General features: G+C 51.3%; 1 protein-coding gene across 4 annotated transcripts in view; it reads right to left on the reverse strand.

Moving 5' to 3' along the window:
• Positions 1–5,604: 5,604 nt before the first annotated feature.
• Positions 5,605–17,636, reverse strand: part of Atp9a (ATPase phospholipid transporting 9A (putative)) — a 95,914-nt gene continuing 83,882 nt past the window's right edge. For all 4 annotated transcript variants that reach the window (XM_050120180.1, XM_050120178.1, XM_050120179.1 and 1 more), the window contains exons 23-28: positions 16,346–16,501; positions 12,896–12,960; positions 11,665–11,773; positions 10,846–10,903; positions 8,804–9,007; positions 5,605–6,061 (exon numbers count right to left, since the gene is read on the reverse strand). In XM_050120180.1, the coding sequence (XP_049976137.1) occupies positions 5,925–6,061; positions 8,804–9,007; positions 10,846–10,903; positions 11,665–11,773; positions 12,896–12,960; positions 16,346–16,501 (729 nt within the window). In that variant the 3' untranslated portion in view covers positions 5,605–5,924. The remainder of the gene's footprint in view (positions 6,062–8,803; positions 9,008–10,845; positions 10,904–11,664; positions 11,774–12,895; positions 12,961–16,345; positions 16,502–17,636) is intronic.

Raw genomic sequence — 17,636 nt, forward strand, 5'->3', positions numbered from 1 at the left:
GAAATCTGTTTTTAACGCAGCCTTTGGCTATGAAATAAATTCTGGAAGCCTGAAGGAAGCCTCTGGAACTCAGGCAGCTGCACGCAGGGTGTCCGGTGACTTTCGGTCCTCACATGCCCCCTGGTGGCTGAGATGTGCAGGGGCAGCCTGGGCAATAGCATCTCCCTCAAGGGAGTCCTGAGACCTAAGTGACAATTGCCACTCTGGTCTGAATATCTCAAGCGCCTGTGACCCCTTTGCCCAGGGCATCACCGTTCATGCCAATAGCTGAGCCATCGTTTTCTATGTGATCCATAGTGATCACACTGATTAAACTGTCTGCCCAGATGGGTGTTAGAACTTGTTTCCACAGGTGGCATTTCTTACTGAAATATTGGTGGCCAAACAGCATGAGCCCATTAAATGAGGCTAAGTTCAGCAGCTTTATCATGGGAGCTTGGGTAACCTTAGTGTGGGGTGCCCTGTGTACCCTGACCTCCACACACAGGGAGTCAGAAACCCTGCTCACCAGCTGAGACAGACAATGGAGGACGTCTTCTGCTAATGTCACACACCTCCCAGGGACAGTCTCCTTTGACCGAGGAGACTAGATTAAGCTTATGATATACTGTATTGTCTATAAACCTCCTCTGTCTGACAATGGAGGCATGTTCCCAAAGTTTCCATTCTTTGCAAAAGAAAAGCGAAAACCCTTCACATCACCCATTAGAACTTTGACCTTTTCTCCATTTTTATCCATCAGGCTTAGGATTTTTGACAAGTCATACAGTGACCAACAGCGTAGGGTAAGACCTGATAGGCACAGGACATGGTGATGCACGCCTTTGATTCCAGCACTAGAAAAGCAGCAGGTGGATCTCAGAGTTCAAGGCCAGCCTGGCCTACAGAGCAAGTTCCAGGCCAGCCAGGACTATATAGTGAGACCCTGCCCAAGAAAAGGAATTGACATGTGTTACCTGGTTGTTTTGTTTTTCTGAAATCAAAATAACCTATGTGTAGCTTTATGTACACACTAGTATTTGAGTACATGGGCATGTATATACAAGTGCATGTGTACATGTGTGCACCTGCGTGTGGAAGCCAGGAGTTGATGTTGAGTGCCTTCCTCCCTGCTCTTCACTTCAGTTTTTGAGGCAGGGTCTCTCGCTGGCTGCAATAGACTGGCTGGCCAGTGAGGCCCAGGAAACTATTTCAGAATCCCCAGTTTGGAGGTTACAGATGGGCACAACTACAACTTTTATGTGGGCACTTAGGATCTAACTCAGGTCCTCAAACTGGTACGGCAGGTACTTCACTGACTGAGCTATGTCCCCAGACCCCCAAATAACTTGTAAGTGGGAAAAATTATGTGCCATGAACTAGGCAAAGAGTAGCATGATCAGACATGCCTGTGTTTCATCGCCCACATACAGTAAAATGACCCCCAAAGGCAGAGAGAACACAAGCTTTATTGGACAGCAGTAACAGACCACGCTGGCAAACAAGGAGAGGGATTGCCCCAAAACCGAGCCAATCACGCATGTCATCACAGAACTGAGAATCTGAAGCATCTGGACATTCCTGCTATGTAAATTAAAACATTCTGTGCTCAAGTGTCCCTACTCTGAAGACAATGTACTGGAGAGCACTGAGAGAGCATCACGCAGCGCTCTCTCTCTCTCTCTCTCTCTCTCTCTCTCTCTCTCTCACACACACACACACACACTCCACCAAGGAAGGCGTGAGACTCCTGGGTAAGTGGGCCTGTGGCCTGCACGCTCACTGCTGCTATTCTATGTACCACACACCCATCTCACCCACAAATACAGCCGTCACTGACCCAGCCCAGCCTGCACTCAGAAAACCGCTCTAAGCACACAGGAACAGCAGGAGTAGGTATGGGTATCACACAGGAAAGGTCCCATTATGTGACTGGAGCATGTTTCTGGGGTTCCAGGCTGTAATGGTTGTACCTCGTTCATTTTGCTCCAAACACTAAAAAAAGAAATGGATGCAATTGTCGAAAACCGTCCAAGAAGATAAACCAACAAAAAGCTTCACAATAAAAGGACGAGAAACAAAACACACTGACTTACAAAGGCTCCCTCCTTTATTTTTCCTTTGAGAAGAGGTCTGAGGGAGATGAAATCTGTGTACGCTCATGGGGCTGCCCGTGGGTACACTGATCCACACACATTTGCGTGTCTCTGTGGTGGTCAGAGGTCAAACTCAGTGCCACCCACCCAGCTTTTTGAGGCAAAATCTCTCACTGGACCCTGGCACATGACCGTTAGGCTGGCTGGCTGGCCAGAGAGCACTGGGTCCTGCTGTCCCCAGTGCTGGGATCACAAGCTCACATTACCATGTCTGACTTTGTGTGCTGTGGCTCAAGCTCAGGTCGCACGCTGACCCACCCATCTCCCCAGCCAGAGGGTGAAACTTCAAAGAAATGAAAACCGAGTCTTTTGGGGATAGCGTTTACTGCTTTTCCAGAGGAGTCGTTTGGTTCCCAAATCCCATCTCATGGCTCACAACCATCTTTAACTCCAGCTTCAAGGGATCCAATAACTTTGGCCTCTGACATGTACCTGTATGTACACGCGCGTGCGCACATACACACACAAACACACACACACTGTTGGCAATAATTTTGAAAAAGAAAACCAAATTTTTCTCTGAACACTGGAAATGGTATCACTGACCCACTCAAATCAAATGGCAAGAATAGTTTAAAATGAAAATAGCTATGGTGTGTACATGTGTGCGCATGTGTGAATGTGTGTGTGCATGTATGCATATGTGTGCCATGGTAGACATGTGCAGGTCAGGGAACAACTTTCGGAGTTGTCCCTTCTTCCACGATGTGGGTCCCAGAGACCAAGCTCAGGGCATCATGATGGTTCAGCGCAGACCCCTTCTGCTGAACCATCCCTCTGGCCCCAGCAGGCATCCTGGTTAAACTGGATGGTGCTGAAGAATGTGTGGGTCCCATCTGAAATTTTGGCAAAAGTTTAAGACGCTGTCCTTGAGGGGGTCTCTCCCACCTCCCATCACCCAGGAGACAAAACAAAGCAGAAAAAGAAAAGTGTGCAGAAAAAATAGGCATTAACTTTCCCATGGGCCCAAAATTCCAAACACAGTAAAAGCTGGGCGATGGTGGTGCACACCTTTAATCCCAGCACTCAGAAAGCAGAGGCAGGCAGATCTCTGTGAGTTTAAGGCCAGCCTTGTCTATAGGGGGAGTTCCAGGACTGGCTCTATAGCTACTGAGAAACTGCCTCGAAAAACCAAAAGAGAAAAAAGAAAACTGCCTCTTAGACACCCCCAGATATAGGACTAGGTAAATAGAGTTGTTGGCAGAGAGGCGATGATGTGGACAGATGGAGGACCAGCACAGACAGAGCTCTGCCTTGTGGGGAGCAAGGCTGGGACCTGGGGAGCTCTCAAAGGACGACCCATCATCCCACCTCCACCTCACTCCCGCTCCAGTGGGCTGGAGTCAGTCGGCTCCAAGCCCATGGTGCCCCAGGCAGATAGCGCCCCTGCTTGCCTAGCACAACAGCGACTAACGTGTGCACAAGTGCTCAGACCACAGCTATGGGGTGGACAGAGAGGTTGTCTGCTCATCACATCTTAAAGGAGAAAGGGGAAATAAGAGAAACTAAAGGCAAACCTGCTTGCCCCACCCGAGGCCATTATCAGAAGCCGGACAAATAACCCTTCCTCAGAGGAATAGCCTGGGCTGTCGGGGTGGAGCTATTGGTGTCCAAAGGGAGGTGACAAGGCCCCGAGATCTCCGGCTTCAGGTTAAATGCTCTGTTGGGTCCCTTGGAGGTCCCAGGTGAGGGCATCAGTGGGATGCTTTCAAGTGGACAGACCCAGGGAAAAGCTAAGAGTCCCACTCTCCTGTAGTGCCCAAGTGCTTTGGATTCTTGGTGGAGGCAGCAATTAGAGGCATGCAGCAAAGGCTCATGGTCTCCTGGCCACTGCCTTTTGTGTTCTGAGGAATGAACATGACACCAAGTTTGCATGTGCCTGTCACTCAGGGACTCCCAGGGGGTGGTGTTGGCAAGTTGCTGGTTCACAGGGAAGTCCCAGGATGGGTCGTCCTTCACATTCTTGACCGCCTCCCCAGAGAACAAGAAGCTCATGGGGGAGTCTGTCCAGTACCTAAGGTTTCAGGCATGCCAAGGCATCATAAAGTAAGACCCGAAGTGCCAACTCCACCCAAACGAGCAAGAGACCGGAGACCAGCTTTCTCCAACTCTCAGAGATCTGTCATTCTCTACGTGTGGGGCTGGGCTCGGGTTTGCAAACACAGCACAGATTTATCTTAAGGCTTCCAGTTTCTCGGGGTGACTTCTGGAAGGAAAGGCCCAAGACACCGGGCAAGACCTCCTCCACCCTGAGACCTGGGGTTGGCTCCATCTCTCTGAAACACTGGGGAGATGATCTTATTCCTAAACTGTCACTCGTATGTCGTGAACACCTCTGCGCTCAGAACAAAGGGCTGACACAGAGAGAACAACAAGATCTTAAACCACAATGGGAGGAAGTCCAGAGACAACTGGAGGCTTTAAAAGATTAGCAAGACGCAAGGCCACATCTCCAAGGTGAAGCTGGCCACCCTGGCAGGAGCTGCTGCCCACAAAGGAGAAGTCTGGGAGAGGCCTCTGCCTGCCAGCTCGGTCCCTGGTTATCCCTCTTCTCAGGAAATGGGCTGTACCGGGGAAGAGAAGGTCCCAGGGCCCTGACCTCGCTGCCCTAGCTTCAGAATATCTGAGTCACGGCTGCCATCTTGTCTAAACAATGAGCAGAGCTCTTATTGCGCTGTCGACACGTTAAAGGGCTGCGCGGCCTCGTACTTCCAGCTAGAGCAGCTCTGCTTGAGGTGTCCAGGCCGGCCTTGACGGCACTGCCTGTCAGCAGTGGGGCCCCTCCGCTGGGGCTGCTTTATGATGTGGCAGGCACAGGGAACTTAAGGGTGGCTGCAGGCAGGTTGTCAAAACAGATCAAGCCTAACATGTAGCCTCCAGCACCCGCTCCCCTCCTTCCGCTAAAGCCTGGGGTCCCCGCAGCTCCACAGGTAAGGCTGTACAAAAGGACTCAGCTTCTCCCATCGAGAGGACTTGGATTCTTCAAATCGCACCCTCTTCCTTCCACAGGGACAGCTTTTTATTTTTCCTTTCCCTTTCTCACGTGTGTATTGCAGCAGGCTTACTATGAACGGTGTGTGTGTGTGTGTGTGTGTGTGTGTGTGTGTGTGTGTGTGTCACAGTCTTACTAGGAACCCTGACTGACTTGATACTCACTAAACAGTCAAGGACGGCCCCTGCCTCAGCCTCCTGAGTACTGGGATTCCAAGCACACACCGTGCCCAACTTAAGAAATTTTTATTTTTCTGAAAACACTTTTTGTTGGTTGGTTGGTTTTTGAGATAGGGTCTATGTGGCCCTGGATTGTGGTCTTGGACTCTCAATGTTTGAACTGGCCTTAAACTCAAGAGGTCTGTCTGCCTCTGCCTCCCAAGTGCTAGGATTAAAGAACAAGAAAGATTTTTTAAGAACAAGAAAGATTTGAGGATGCATGTGTGATAAGACTATTTGAAAATAAAAAGCCTTGGGCAACCTTCAACTAGACAGAAACTTTATCACGTGACAACAGGTTCAAGCTGTAAGGAAGCTTGCACAAACCCACACAAACCTCAGGTGAGCCACCTGGCCCCCATCCCTTCACCCTCACTGCAGCACAGCACCCAAGGTTCCGACAAGTGCCCCTCTCAGGCCCCTCCCTCCCGTTCCGTCAGGTGCCCAGTCTCGCCTCAGTGGAGCTGCATGTGCCAGCCATGACTGCATCTGTCCACCGGAGGCGGATCATGCACACAGGACTTGAATGCCTTCCCCTGGGCGAGCACAGACTGGAGTTTCCTGCTGCCGCCCTGCAGCTTACGACGTGAGCTTCGAGTAGCTGGGGGGAGAGAATCGTCTCCGCAGGTACTTGAGGACGTAGAGGGGGAGACAGCTGACCAGGGTGATGACAGACACCTTCCAGAGGAAGGACAGGGTGGCGATGAAGTAGACATCTGCAAGCAAGAAGATGGCCATGATGGCAGCATTTGCAGGACGGCCATGGGGCCACCAGAAGAACGTGCTCTTTATTCCGTTCCCCATTCTCTTCTCACAGAGGGCACACCAGCAGTGTCTGTGGCCCTCATTTCCTCCCCTCTCCTACTGCCCCCCACATTTGGTGAAATGTTACTTTCAACAACTAGGAAAAGAACCTTCCAGAAAACATTCCCACAGGTGTTTTTGAGTCTAAATGACAACTGGAGTTTCTTCTAGGCCACAGAGCACAGAAAGTGACGTTCATTGCATGTCTCTGCTTCTCAGTGGCTGTTCAGATTCAATAAAACCCACAGAAAGTCAAGAGATGGACCCATGGCCACAGGGCAAAGTGAGCAGAGACCACCTGTCAAAATCAGGCTTGCAAAATCTGTCCTGGGCTGGGGTAGTGAAGACAGGAACTTGGGGAAGCCTGGGAGGGGAGCAGCTGGGTAAGCCCTTGCCAGTCTTGAGCGAAGGAAGGAAGGAATGAAAGAAGGAAGGAAGGAAGGAAGGAAGGAAAGAAGGAAGGAAGGAAGGACGGACGGACGGACGGACTTCCTGCAGCCTCCCCACTCTCCCTGTACCACCTGGAAGTCTCTGAAGGGGTGGACGGCCCTGCTGCCAGGATTGCAGGAATGAAGGGCATTGAAGCAGCCTGGGAGACTCAAGCTTCCCACCCCCGCGCCCCCACCCTAGCACACTCGCCAGAGGATATCTGAGCACATTCAAACACAGACACATCGCTGATCTGACTGCAGAGGTCTAGAAGGCAGACTCTCTCTGCTGGCCTCCTAGGATGGCACAGGCCCTAGGCTGAGGAGACCAGTGGTAGAGTGACAAGGGGACCCAGCAGAGAAATAGGTGGCTGTTACAACAGGAACTATTGCATAAGTGGGTGGAGGGGAGCTAGAAACAGGTCTGGGCCAGAACGGAGTCAGCCTGGTGGCTAGCCACACAGGGAGAAGGACCGGCTGAGCTGATGTGACTTCTGGATGCCTTAAAGCAAGTGTGAGGGTCAGTATAGGAGCAAACACAGGCTGGCCCTGAAGACAGACATAGACACACTCAAACCAATGTCTATGGCTAAGCCAAGAAGTAATGTGGGATTCCCCTCTGTATGCAGTGAATATGTTTTATTACCATTGGTTAATAATGAAGCTGCTTTGGCCTATGGCAGGGCAGAATAGAGCTTGGCAGGAAAACTAAACTGGATGCAGGGACAAAGAAGGCAGAGTCAGGGAGACGCCATGTAGTTGCTGAAGGAGACAAGACACCAGAACCTTATTGGTAGGCCAAAGCCTCGTAGTGATGCACAGATTAATAGAAATGGATTACTTTAAGATGTGAGGGCTAGCGAGGAATACATCTAAGCTATTGGCCAAACAGTGTTGTAATTAATATAGTTTCTGTGTGATTATTTGGGTCTGGGCAGCCGGGAAGTGAATGAGCAGTCTCCACTTACAGAGAAGTCACCCTGCCCCACATTTCCCGTCCCAGCTGTCCCCTCTCCCGTGCTGTCCCTGCTTCCCAACACTCTGGTCTGCAATCTCTATCTGGTTCACTTCTCCCCACTGACTGCTTCACCCACTGTCTTCAGCCCCATGCTGTGCCCCTCCCTCCCCACTCCCCCCATACTATCTAATCTATGAGTTCCTACAGTATGGTTTACCCGGGGTCTGCCTGGGTCCCTCTCACCTGACCTTGGTTCTCTCTCTGCAGTTTGGTCCCATCAGTCTTCTGTGGCCAAAGGATACTTCTACATGTGTCCTGCACCCTCGAACCAGAAGGGTCAACTCCCTGCCATCCTGGCTCGGGACAGAGACTACTGGTCTATCAAATGAGCCAATGCTAGGAGCAACTGTCACCTCTCAGCCAGCTATGACAGCCAGTAGTTCTCATGGAGCTTATGGTGGTCCCTACGGACTAGGGCAGAGGAGAGTGGACTGTCAGCCCAGCTCTCTGAGTGCTGATGGGCCACAGTGCACTCACGCTCAGACTGACCTTCTGACTGAGATTTCATGGGAACCAAGAAAGAGGTTCTGTGATCCCCCCAAAAAAGCAGAAGAAAGGAATAAAACTTTGCAAAGTCTGGCTTGGTGACAGGCCTGTCCCAGGAAACTGCTTTGTTATTTATCCCTGAAGATGCTCGGCATCCCAGGGAGGTCACTGGAAAAGCCCAGCAAACCAAGCACCCCCTTCATGCCTGGGAAGGGGACAGTGCCCAGGCTCTCAGCAGACAGACACCCACAAAGGCTTGGGTCCTTGAGAAATCAGTTTCCTGTTCCTAAGCCTGCGCATATGCTCTGTACCTGCTGAGCAGCTCCCGCGGCCCAAGAACCTGGGCAGTAAGCACCGTGCGCACAGTTGCTAGATCGGCTGCTGAGCAAACCGGGAGTCTGTGCGTGTCCAGCACAGGCACCCTCTCATTCAAATGCTCTGGATCAGCAGTTAGCCAGAACTGGGGTATGGAGTCCACAGAGAGAGCAGCTCATTGTGCCTGGTGAAATCATGCAGGATTCCTAAGTCAGCCAGCACTGCAGAGTTTAAAACAGACAGCTGCCAGATGTGGTGGTACACGCCTTTAATCTCAGCACTTGGGAGACAGGGGCAAGTGGATCTCTATAGCTTGAGGCCAGCCTGGCCTATGCGGTGAGACTCTGTCTCAAATCACGTAAAACAAAGAGGACACTGTGTCCTGGGGCTGGGGCTCAGGGTCTTACCGATGAATTCGTGGAGGAACACCAGGGAGGCGATGTAGCAGGCCAGGCTGAGCAGCTCAGCCACGGTCATGAGCCAGTGCCACGTCTGGATGGTGAGCGCCACCATCAGCAGCTCGGTGAGGATGAGTGACGTGAAGGAGATGGCCACGATGTGCACGAACTCCGACTCGAACAGCAGCAATGCCCCGTACATGATGGTGCTCCCTGCAAACACCAGAAACACCTGAGACAATGCGTCATACATATATGACGGTGCTCCCTGCAAACACCAGAAACACCTGAGACAACACGTCATACATATATGACGGTGCTCCCTGCAAACACCAGAAACACCTGAGACAACACGTCTTACATACATGATGGTGCTCCCTGCAAACACCAGAAACACCTGGGATAACACATCATACATACATGATGGTGCTCCCTGCAAACACCAGAAACACCTGAGGCGACCCCATACATGACAGTGCTCCCTGCAAACTCCAGAAACACCTGAGACACACCTGCTACCCTTTCATCACCTGGGCAATCCCTGGGGTGTCTTAGTCTCTGCATACATATACGAGGTGCCTTAGGCCAAGTCTACACAGAATGTCCATTTATCTTACACAACACTCAGCCGAAGGCCATTTACACCATGTCCTAGTGTTTCTGTGCCCTGTGTCCCACCAGGTCAGGACTCGAAACCTTTTGTGTTTTTGAACATTTTGGACTAGGAAAAATGGACCTTGTTGAAATAGGAGCGGCGGGGCTGCGTCCCCGGCACCCGGCAGCCCGCATGGCTAGCTTATGCCCCAAAATAATTACACGGAAACTGTATTCTTTCAAACACTGCCTGGCCTGGCTAGGTCCAGTTTCTTATTGGCTAGCTCTTACATATTGTTCTAACCCATTTCTAATATTCTGTGTAGCCCATGAGCTGGCTTACCAGAGAGGATCTTAACCTGCGTCTGTCTGGAGTGGGAGCATCATGAATATATTGAATTTTTTTTTCTTTTTTTCTCTTTTCTACGTGCTAATAATTTTTTTGGTACCAACTGCACAAGACAATTTCGAATGGTGCACATTTTTTGACGACACTCTGGCCGGACCTTCTCAAAGCGCTCAGGGACTAGTTATAATTTTCTTAGGCCAAAGGTTAATTTGGGAATTTTACCATCATTTGCTTTCACAGGAGCCCCTAAGGAGAACATCGCCCCCATGTCAGCTTGAAGCAATCTTAGAGGACGGCGTCCCCTCCCCCAACAGAGTTTGCCCTCAGGGTTAGGGACATCTTTTAGTGGTTGGTTTGGGGTTGAGGGGATGGGGAGATGTTTTATGGAGTTAGGGGTATGTTAAAAAAAAAAAAAAAAAAAGGGGGGGCTGGAGAGATGGCTCAGTGGTTAAGAGCACTGCCTGCTCTTCCAAAGGTCCTGAGTTCAATTCCCGCAACCACATGGTGGCTCACAACCATCTGTAATAAGGTCTGGTGCGGCCAACCCTTAGGTGGGTGGAGAAAACAGAACAGAATTGTGGGAAAAAGAAGCTGAGAGAGAGTCGCCATGATGCTCCCACTCCAGACAGACGCAGGTTAAGATCCTCTCTGGTAAGCCAGCTCATGGGCTACACAGAATATTAGAAATGGGTTAGAACAATATGTAAGAGCTAGCCAATAAGAAACTGGACCTAGCCGGGCCAGGCAGTGTTTGAAAGAATACAGTTTCCGTGTAATTATTTCTGGGTATAAGCTAGCCATGCGGGCGGCCGGGTGCCGGGGACGCAGCCCTGCCGCCGCTCCTATTTCAACAGGACCTGAACTCCTAGAATTCCCTCTGGCTTTGCCAGTGGGAAAAGCAACCAAACCACACTGTAGAACCCCCGCTGTGTGCGCTGTGGGACCCCGCTGTGCGCACTGTGGAACCCTGCTGTGCTTCAGGCACCCATTACATTCCCTATACAAACTTAGGTCCTATTTTCTCTAGGTAACCCTTTCCCTGCCCCCTCCCACAAAGGTCAATATTAAAGCATAGGAAGAGCAGGCATTTCCCTCACCCCAACCTCACCTTGATAGATACTGATTAACACCCAAATTAAGAACGTCTTGTAGGACAGTGGCCGCCCCTAGATGAGAAACAGAAAGAAACAGGTCACTGCGGAGGCTGGAGGCTCACTGCTATCAGCTTTGTTGGGACTCTTTCCACTGACCACTGCCAGTTTTTATCACAAACATCCACAAAGGGCCTCCTACATCTGACTGTGGACAGACCAGAGTGGATATATGCCTGTCTTCTAAGCTACTCTGAGGACACTAAAACAGGAGGAAGATGGGTTCAAGGCTGGCCTAGGATTCAGAGTGAGTTCAAGACTACCCTTGGCAACTTAGTGAGACCACTGGGAAATAAAAGGACAAAGAAAGTCAGGGTAGTACACGCCTTTAACCTCAGGGTTCAGGAGGCAGAGGCAGGTGGGTATCTGTGAGTTCCAGGCTAGCAGGGAATGTAGTTCAGTGGTAGAATGCTTTCCTAACAAGCACACGACCCTGGGCTTACACAAAACAAAACAAAAACAGCAAAAGGGAAATCCCACACATGCAGAGGAAAGCCCCTGCCTCTGGCAGCGCAGTGTCAGGGCTCCTGCAGGAGCACAGCCCGCGGGTGCAGAGCAGACCAGTGACTTCTCAGAAACCACTTCTGTTTGTGGTCTGCACCGGCCCTCCCACCCTCCGCCTCCAAAGGCAGGCATAACTCCCCCTCCTTCCCCGAAAAGGAAGAAGCCTCCATTCCTTGTGCCCCATCAGACAGGAGGAGCAAGTGAGAAATGAACAGAGAAAAGAAGGGAGAGGTGGGGGGTAACGGAGTGGAAGTCGGGGAGGGCTGGAGAACCTTGAGGAGGTCCTTGTAGAGCTCAGGATACAACATGGCGACTTCTGACTTCACGTCTTTGTCCAAAACCAGGGAGAACACGGGAAACATGGTGTAGATGGTAGAATACCTGAGGGGGACGGCCACCGTCAGGGACTGCTCGTCATCCCGGCCTCTGCAGTCCAACCTCCCTCCTGCTCACCTGCTTACTGCACCCATCATGCACCAGGCCCAGCGCTTAGCACTAAGACTCCAGATATAAAACAGAGGTGAGCATCTGCCCTCGAGGGCTCTTGTGTTAGTCTCCACATCAAGGAATGTTAAAGACCAGTGCCAAAGAGGAGGGCAGAATGGGGAAGAGGGAAAAAACGTGTGTGTGTGTGTGTGTACACGTGTGTATGGCGTGGGGCACAGACTCAGGAAGTCAGCAGGAATGGGGCATTTCTGTGAACACCCAAAGAGGAGTTGCTGGGCCAATCTGGAAGCTCACACCAGGTACAAGCAACACCTGGTGCAAAGGCCCTGAAGCGAAGGTGCAGCTGTCATAAAGACAGAGTAGCCAGGACGGCCAGGGCTGCAGGTAACAAGGGCAGATTGTAGGCCCATACTATGTAGTGACATATCCTGTCACATGTCTGGATGAGGGGACACTGTTTTCCAACTGGAAACAGGTAGCAACCAGTGTTTACTTTCAGGCTGACCCAACCAGCAGACACAGCAAGGAAGAGGGCTCTGCTGCGGTCCCTAGTCTGGCCCATCTGCCTCCCTGTTCTTTTTAAGTGGAATTGGGCTCTCGTACCTGGGATTGTGGAGCCACCTGCCATGTGCCTGAGTAAGAAGAAGCTTGGGGACTCTCTCACAGGCCAGGAACAGAGGTGGTGCCAATGGGAGCCAATGTAACATCAACACTTTGTACGCTGTGCAAGGCCCTGAACCCCAGCATCCTCCTGGGCTCAGCTCCAACCAAAAGGACAGACTGCAAATGCTTCCCCTATCCCAACACCCCAGTAGGGTCATCTCAGACTCCCTGAGTCTGTTCAGCTTCAGGTCCCAATGACCGCAGGCTGGGGTGCAGGGGGTGATTGCCTCCCCCATCTTGTGAGGGTGCTTCAAAGCCTTGCCAATTCCAGGACGCTCAAAACCTGCCTTACAGCCAGAAGCCAAGGTGCCACGGACACTTCTGATGTCTCTCCTCCCTGTGATGTTTCTCGGGATGCCATAAAAAGTGAGCAACTTCTCTACGGTGACTTACCCGATGATTAGGAACCCTTGGTAGAGAGGAACGGATGCGAAGTAGAATACAGAGGAGAAGACAGCCTGCATGAAGGAGGGAGAGGGTGTCACCAAGAGTCACAGCACAGCCCCTACCCCGCATTTGCCATACGCCCTGTGCAGGGGTTCCTGCAGCCTTCATGACTGCCCTAGAAAACTAGGACCATTGAGATACAGGTAAGGCCATCAAGACCCAGAGAGGGTCAGGGGCTGGCCTGAGACCACACAGTTCATTCACGACAAGGTCAGTAGTGAGTGTCCACAGTCAAGTTCAGCCTCTTGTGTGAACAGCTCACCCTGTATAGTGGGGTTGGGAAGGCTTCACACCCAGGTCCTGAAACCACTCATGTTTTACACAATGAGAAACGGTAGGGCCCTTTGGAATTCAAGTCCACCCCTACCTAAGGACCCTACACTCCCAACAGCTCCGAATTACACCTCACCAGGTATACACCCTGACAGCACACTGTAGGTCCAGAAACCAAGCTGGGGACACAGCTACCAGTGTTTCCACACTGGCCACCTTAAAGACCAGGATAGAAGACAGTACAGTTTGGAATTCGGGTGGGAAGATCTATTTTTGCAATGTTCAGGATCAAATTGAGGACCCTGCACCTACTGGGTGAGCAAGCTGCCACTGAGCTGTGCCCTGGGGCCATACATTGGGGGGGGGGGTCTTTGTTTCTTTGTTTTGAGACAGGGTTTCTCTAGTAGCTCTGGCTGTCCTGAAACTAACTTTGTAGACCAGGTTGTCCTTGAACTCAGAGATCTGCCTGCTTCTAACTCCCAAATGCTGGAATTAAAGACGTGTGCCACCAGTGCCCAGTGAGAATTTTTCCCAAGGCATGTGACAAGTTAGTGTTTCAGTGAGAAAAGGCAGTAAGGGTTCTGCCAGCTCTCACTTAAGTCTCTGCTTCTACTGCTGGGAAGCAGAGCATGCTGGGAAGGCCTGGTAAGGAAGACAAGTGCTGACGCTTCCCAAGCCCTAACCTACAGATTTGTGGAGGGCTGTGCCTCCCAAGCTCCTCCCCTAATGTAGACCCAGGGAATGCTGGGAGAGCCAAGGGAAGGCTTTCTGTAAAAACGTAGCTGAGCCAGGTGTAATGGCACACACCTGCTGTCCCAGCAGTTCTGAAGTGGAGGTGGGTAGACCAAGGGTTCAAGGTCAATCTTAGCTACACAGGGAGTTTGAGGCCAGCCTGAGATACATTAGACCAAAGATCAAAAACACTAAACCAAAATTTAAAAAAAAAAAATCCTAAACATCAAGAGAAGTTGGATCTTGTAGCAACTGGGAAGGCAGAGCGCCCCTCCCTACACAGCGCTCCTCCCTACACAGCGCTCCTCCCCACACCGTGCTCCTCCCCACACCTGTGCTCCTCCCTACACCTGCGCTCCTCCTTACACCTGTGGCATGCACAGTGACAGCATGCCATGAGCCTGCTTGCTAAAGGCTTCTCGTCCAGCTGCACCAACGTGCAGAATCGGGCTTATTTTTCAAATCACCATCAGAACCCCTTCCCGTAGAGGGGCCCCTTTGCACTGACCATACAGCCTGCATCTTCACATCACAGGAAGTAAACACACCTGTCTGGTTCATCAGAGATCATCATGTCAAGGTGCAATCTTAGAGACCAGGGTTAAAGATCCTCAGAGGCACAAGGAACAAGGCCAGCCTCACTCCAGAACCTTCTGGAACCTTTGAGTAGATATCAATGGGAATGGCAGCTCATCCGCCTGCTTTTGTGCGTGTGCCCAGGGACAAGATCATTAATCTCCCTCCCAGTGATTAAAACCACAGCATGGCCTGGTCCCATCGGTGAATTAGCATAACGGTCTGATGATGGATTAACATAAATTAAAAGTGCAGATGCAGTCTGGTGATCGGCAGCAGCTGTGCAGCTTGTCTCCCTCAACAGGCAGGGAATGCTCCCACGTGAGGCAGGACGAGCACCCTCCACAGACCCTCCGCGCACCCTCCACGCAGTGGGCCGCCGTGCACATCTGGCTACAGCTTTCCTAAGAACGTTTACACTGGTGCACGTGTGCACGTGTGCACGTGCTGTGTGCTTTCCACAGCGCTGGAATGGAGGTCAGAGAGCAGCTGGTGGGAGCCGGTTCTTCCGGCCTACCATATGGGATCCGGAACTGAACTCAGGGTATCAGGCCTGGCAGCAAGCGCCTTCACCCACTCAGCCATCTCAGCGGCCTGCCTCTGTTCATGAGACGATGGTGAAGATGCCTTCAACTTGAATCCTCGGTTTCCAAGTGCCAAGTTCAAGGTCAAGGCAGATCCCACCAGGTCATTTCACAGGTGGAAAGGTCAGCCGGGAGTCAGGGAACAGTGTGTGCATGGGCTTCACAGGTCCTCAGTGATACAGGTGAAAAGTGATAAGAATCAAGTGTTCTCATCACTGAACTCAAGTACTTCACCCTGAGGCCTGTGGAGTGGCTGCGGTGGGAAACAAAAGCCTGGGCCAGGAGTGCACTGCCTTCTGCAAGCTGAAACTGCATCAGTCCCTTTCCAGCGAGGCCGGCAGGTTTGACTCTGATGGGGAGGCCATGCTGCAGTTCCCTGCGATGATTGCACTCTGACTCAACCTCAACCTTTCCACCTGTAAAATGGACTCAGGCTATAGTGCGAGGCAGACAGGAGATGCTGACTACATCACAAGCATCGAGCCAAGGTCTAGGATACACTCAAGATACGTGAGTTAACACCAGGTGTGTGGCGCATGACTACTCCCAGCACTTGACGATCACACGCTTGCACACATACCAGCCTGGATCGCTTAACAAGTGCCTGTCTCACACACATATTTATTCCTCTGCTGTGGCTGCCACCTCTTGGCCCTTGTCTGCACAAAAAACACAGGAGCTGGAATGTTTGTTTGGCCCTAACCCTGCCTCTTCCGGGGAACCCATGATGAGACGGAAGAACTTAGCTAGGGGCTGTCAGCAGGGATTGGTCAGACAGAGACTTAAACTGGCCAGGTGGGGTCCAACTGCTGGGATTTTTCCATGACAATGACTGTCCTAAGCACCTGGGCACAGGGCTAACTGCCACCCACCTAGAAAGTACGCCCACTTATACCGAGGCAGAGCTACATATGCCCAGGTGCACCCATAAATGCCCACCTGGACAGCATACCTGTGCGCACCTGTAAGAGGTGCCAGCTGCCTGACACGCCCACACGGCCCTGTGAAAGGCACTAGCTGCCACCCACCTGCACGGTGTACCTGCCTTGCCCACATACGCCTGTAAGAAGGTCAGTTGCCGCCCTCCTGCACAGTGTTTGCACCTGGGAAAGGCGCCCGTTGCTTGCCTGCCTGGGCGGTGCACCCATGTGTACCGGTACCTGCGTGCGTGTCTGTGCCTACTCTCTGCTAGGAAGAGGTGACTCTCTGAGAGGTCCCTGCGGCTGCACACCTGCATGGTGCTGATGCAGAGGCTCCTGTGGATCACAAACTGGCTGAGGGCTGCCGAGCGCTTGTAGCTGTTCCGACCGTGCACCATGAGTAACCGGCCAAGATGCTTGAACTGGGTGATAGAGAAGTCCGCAGCCAGAGACGCCTGCTTTCCTTCCTGCAATGCGCACACAGAGGTCAGGGAGCATGTCTCTTGTTAATTGAAACAACAAGACATGACAAGGAGACCTTTGAAGACATTCAATAACGAGACTTTGGTTTCAGGCTACACGCAGTTGGTGGTCCAAGTCAAATTGGATTTAAGAAGAGGAATTTACTTAAATAAAAACCACACTAAATCAGAGATAGTTGTAACGTGGAGGTCAGAGGAGGCTGGTATTAAGTTCTCTCCCACTCCCAGTGTTTATGAGAAGCAAAAAATCATCCATAGGAGCTTTATAACACTGAAGGCCCTGAAGGGTTAACACGGGCGAAGTCTGATGCAGTCACAGTGTAGAACATTCCTGAACGTTCTGCATGCTCCTGGATGTGGAGCTCACGCTGCACCCACACAGTGGCATGCATGTTTTCAAAGGCATCTGACTGGCGCTACTGAGAGATGGACATCAGCATCTACTGGGGTGACCCTGAGGATACAAATCCCCCTGGAACACTCGCCACACAGGCTGCTCAGAGTGCACTGACCCAAGGACTCACTGACATTCCTAGTACTTCAAAAATATCAGTGGAGGGCCGGCAGGATGGTTCAGCAGGTAAAAGCTCTTGCTGCCAAGCCTGATGACCTGAGATCAAGCCCCAGGACCCACATGAGTCTCACAAAGGGTCCTCTGACTTCCTCATGAGCACTGGGCCATGCACAGACAGCACTCACATTCAAATACATAAATAAATGTAATATATATATCAATGGCACAAATACCAAACACGCCTAAAAAAAAAGATCAGAGAAGTGTTTTACATTATAGAAGATTAAAGAGACACAAACGCACGCTAATGAAGGAAATTCGGGGTCCTTGATTATTTCCTGGGGCTTCTTTTGTTCTTAAGCTACAAAGACATTTTGGGGACAATCGGGCAAAATGCCCATGAATCATTAGGTCAGCATTACATCTGGGACAGGAGTGGGAGGGGGTCCAGCTGCTGTGCTGATGCAGGGAGATGCTGCTTCTTAAGGACCCTGGGAAGTATTTACCATGAACTGTGTGCCCAGAGGGAGAGAAAGCGGAAGTCAGCAGGTGAGAGGAAGGGAAGGCTGATGGAGCGCACTGCCAGAAAAACATTATACATATATA

The sequence above is a fragment of the Alexandromys fortis genome, unplaced genomic scaffold (genome assembly GCF_014885135.2).
Source record: "Alexandromys fortis isolate MF-2015 unplaced genomic scaffold, M_Fortis_MF-2015_v1.1 scaffold_141, whole genome shotgun sequence".
Classification (NCBI taxonomy): domain Eukaryota; kingdom Metazoa; phylum Chordata; class Mammalia; order Rodentia; family Cricetidae; genus Alexandromys; species Alexandromys fortis.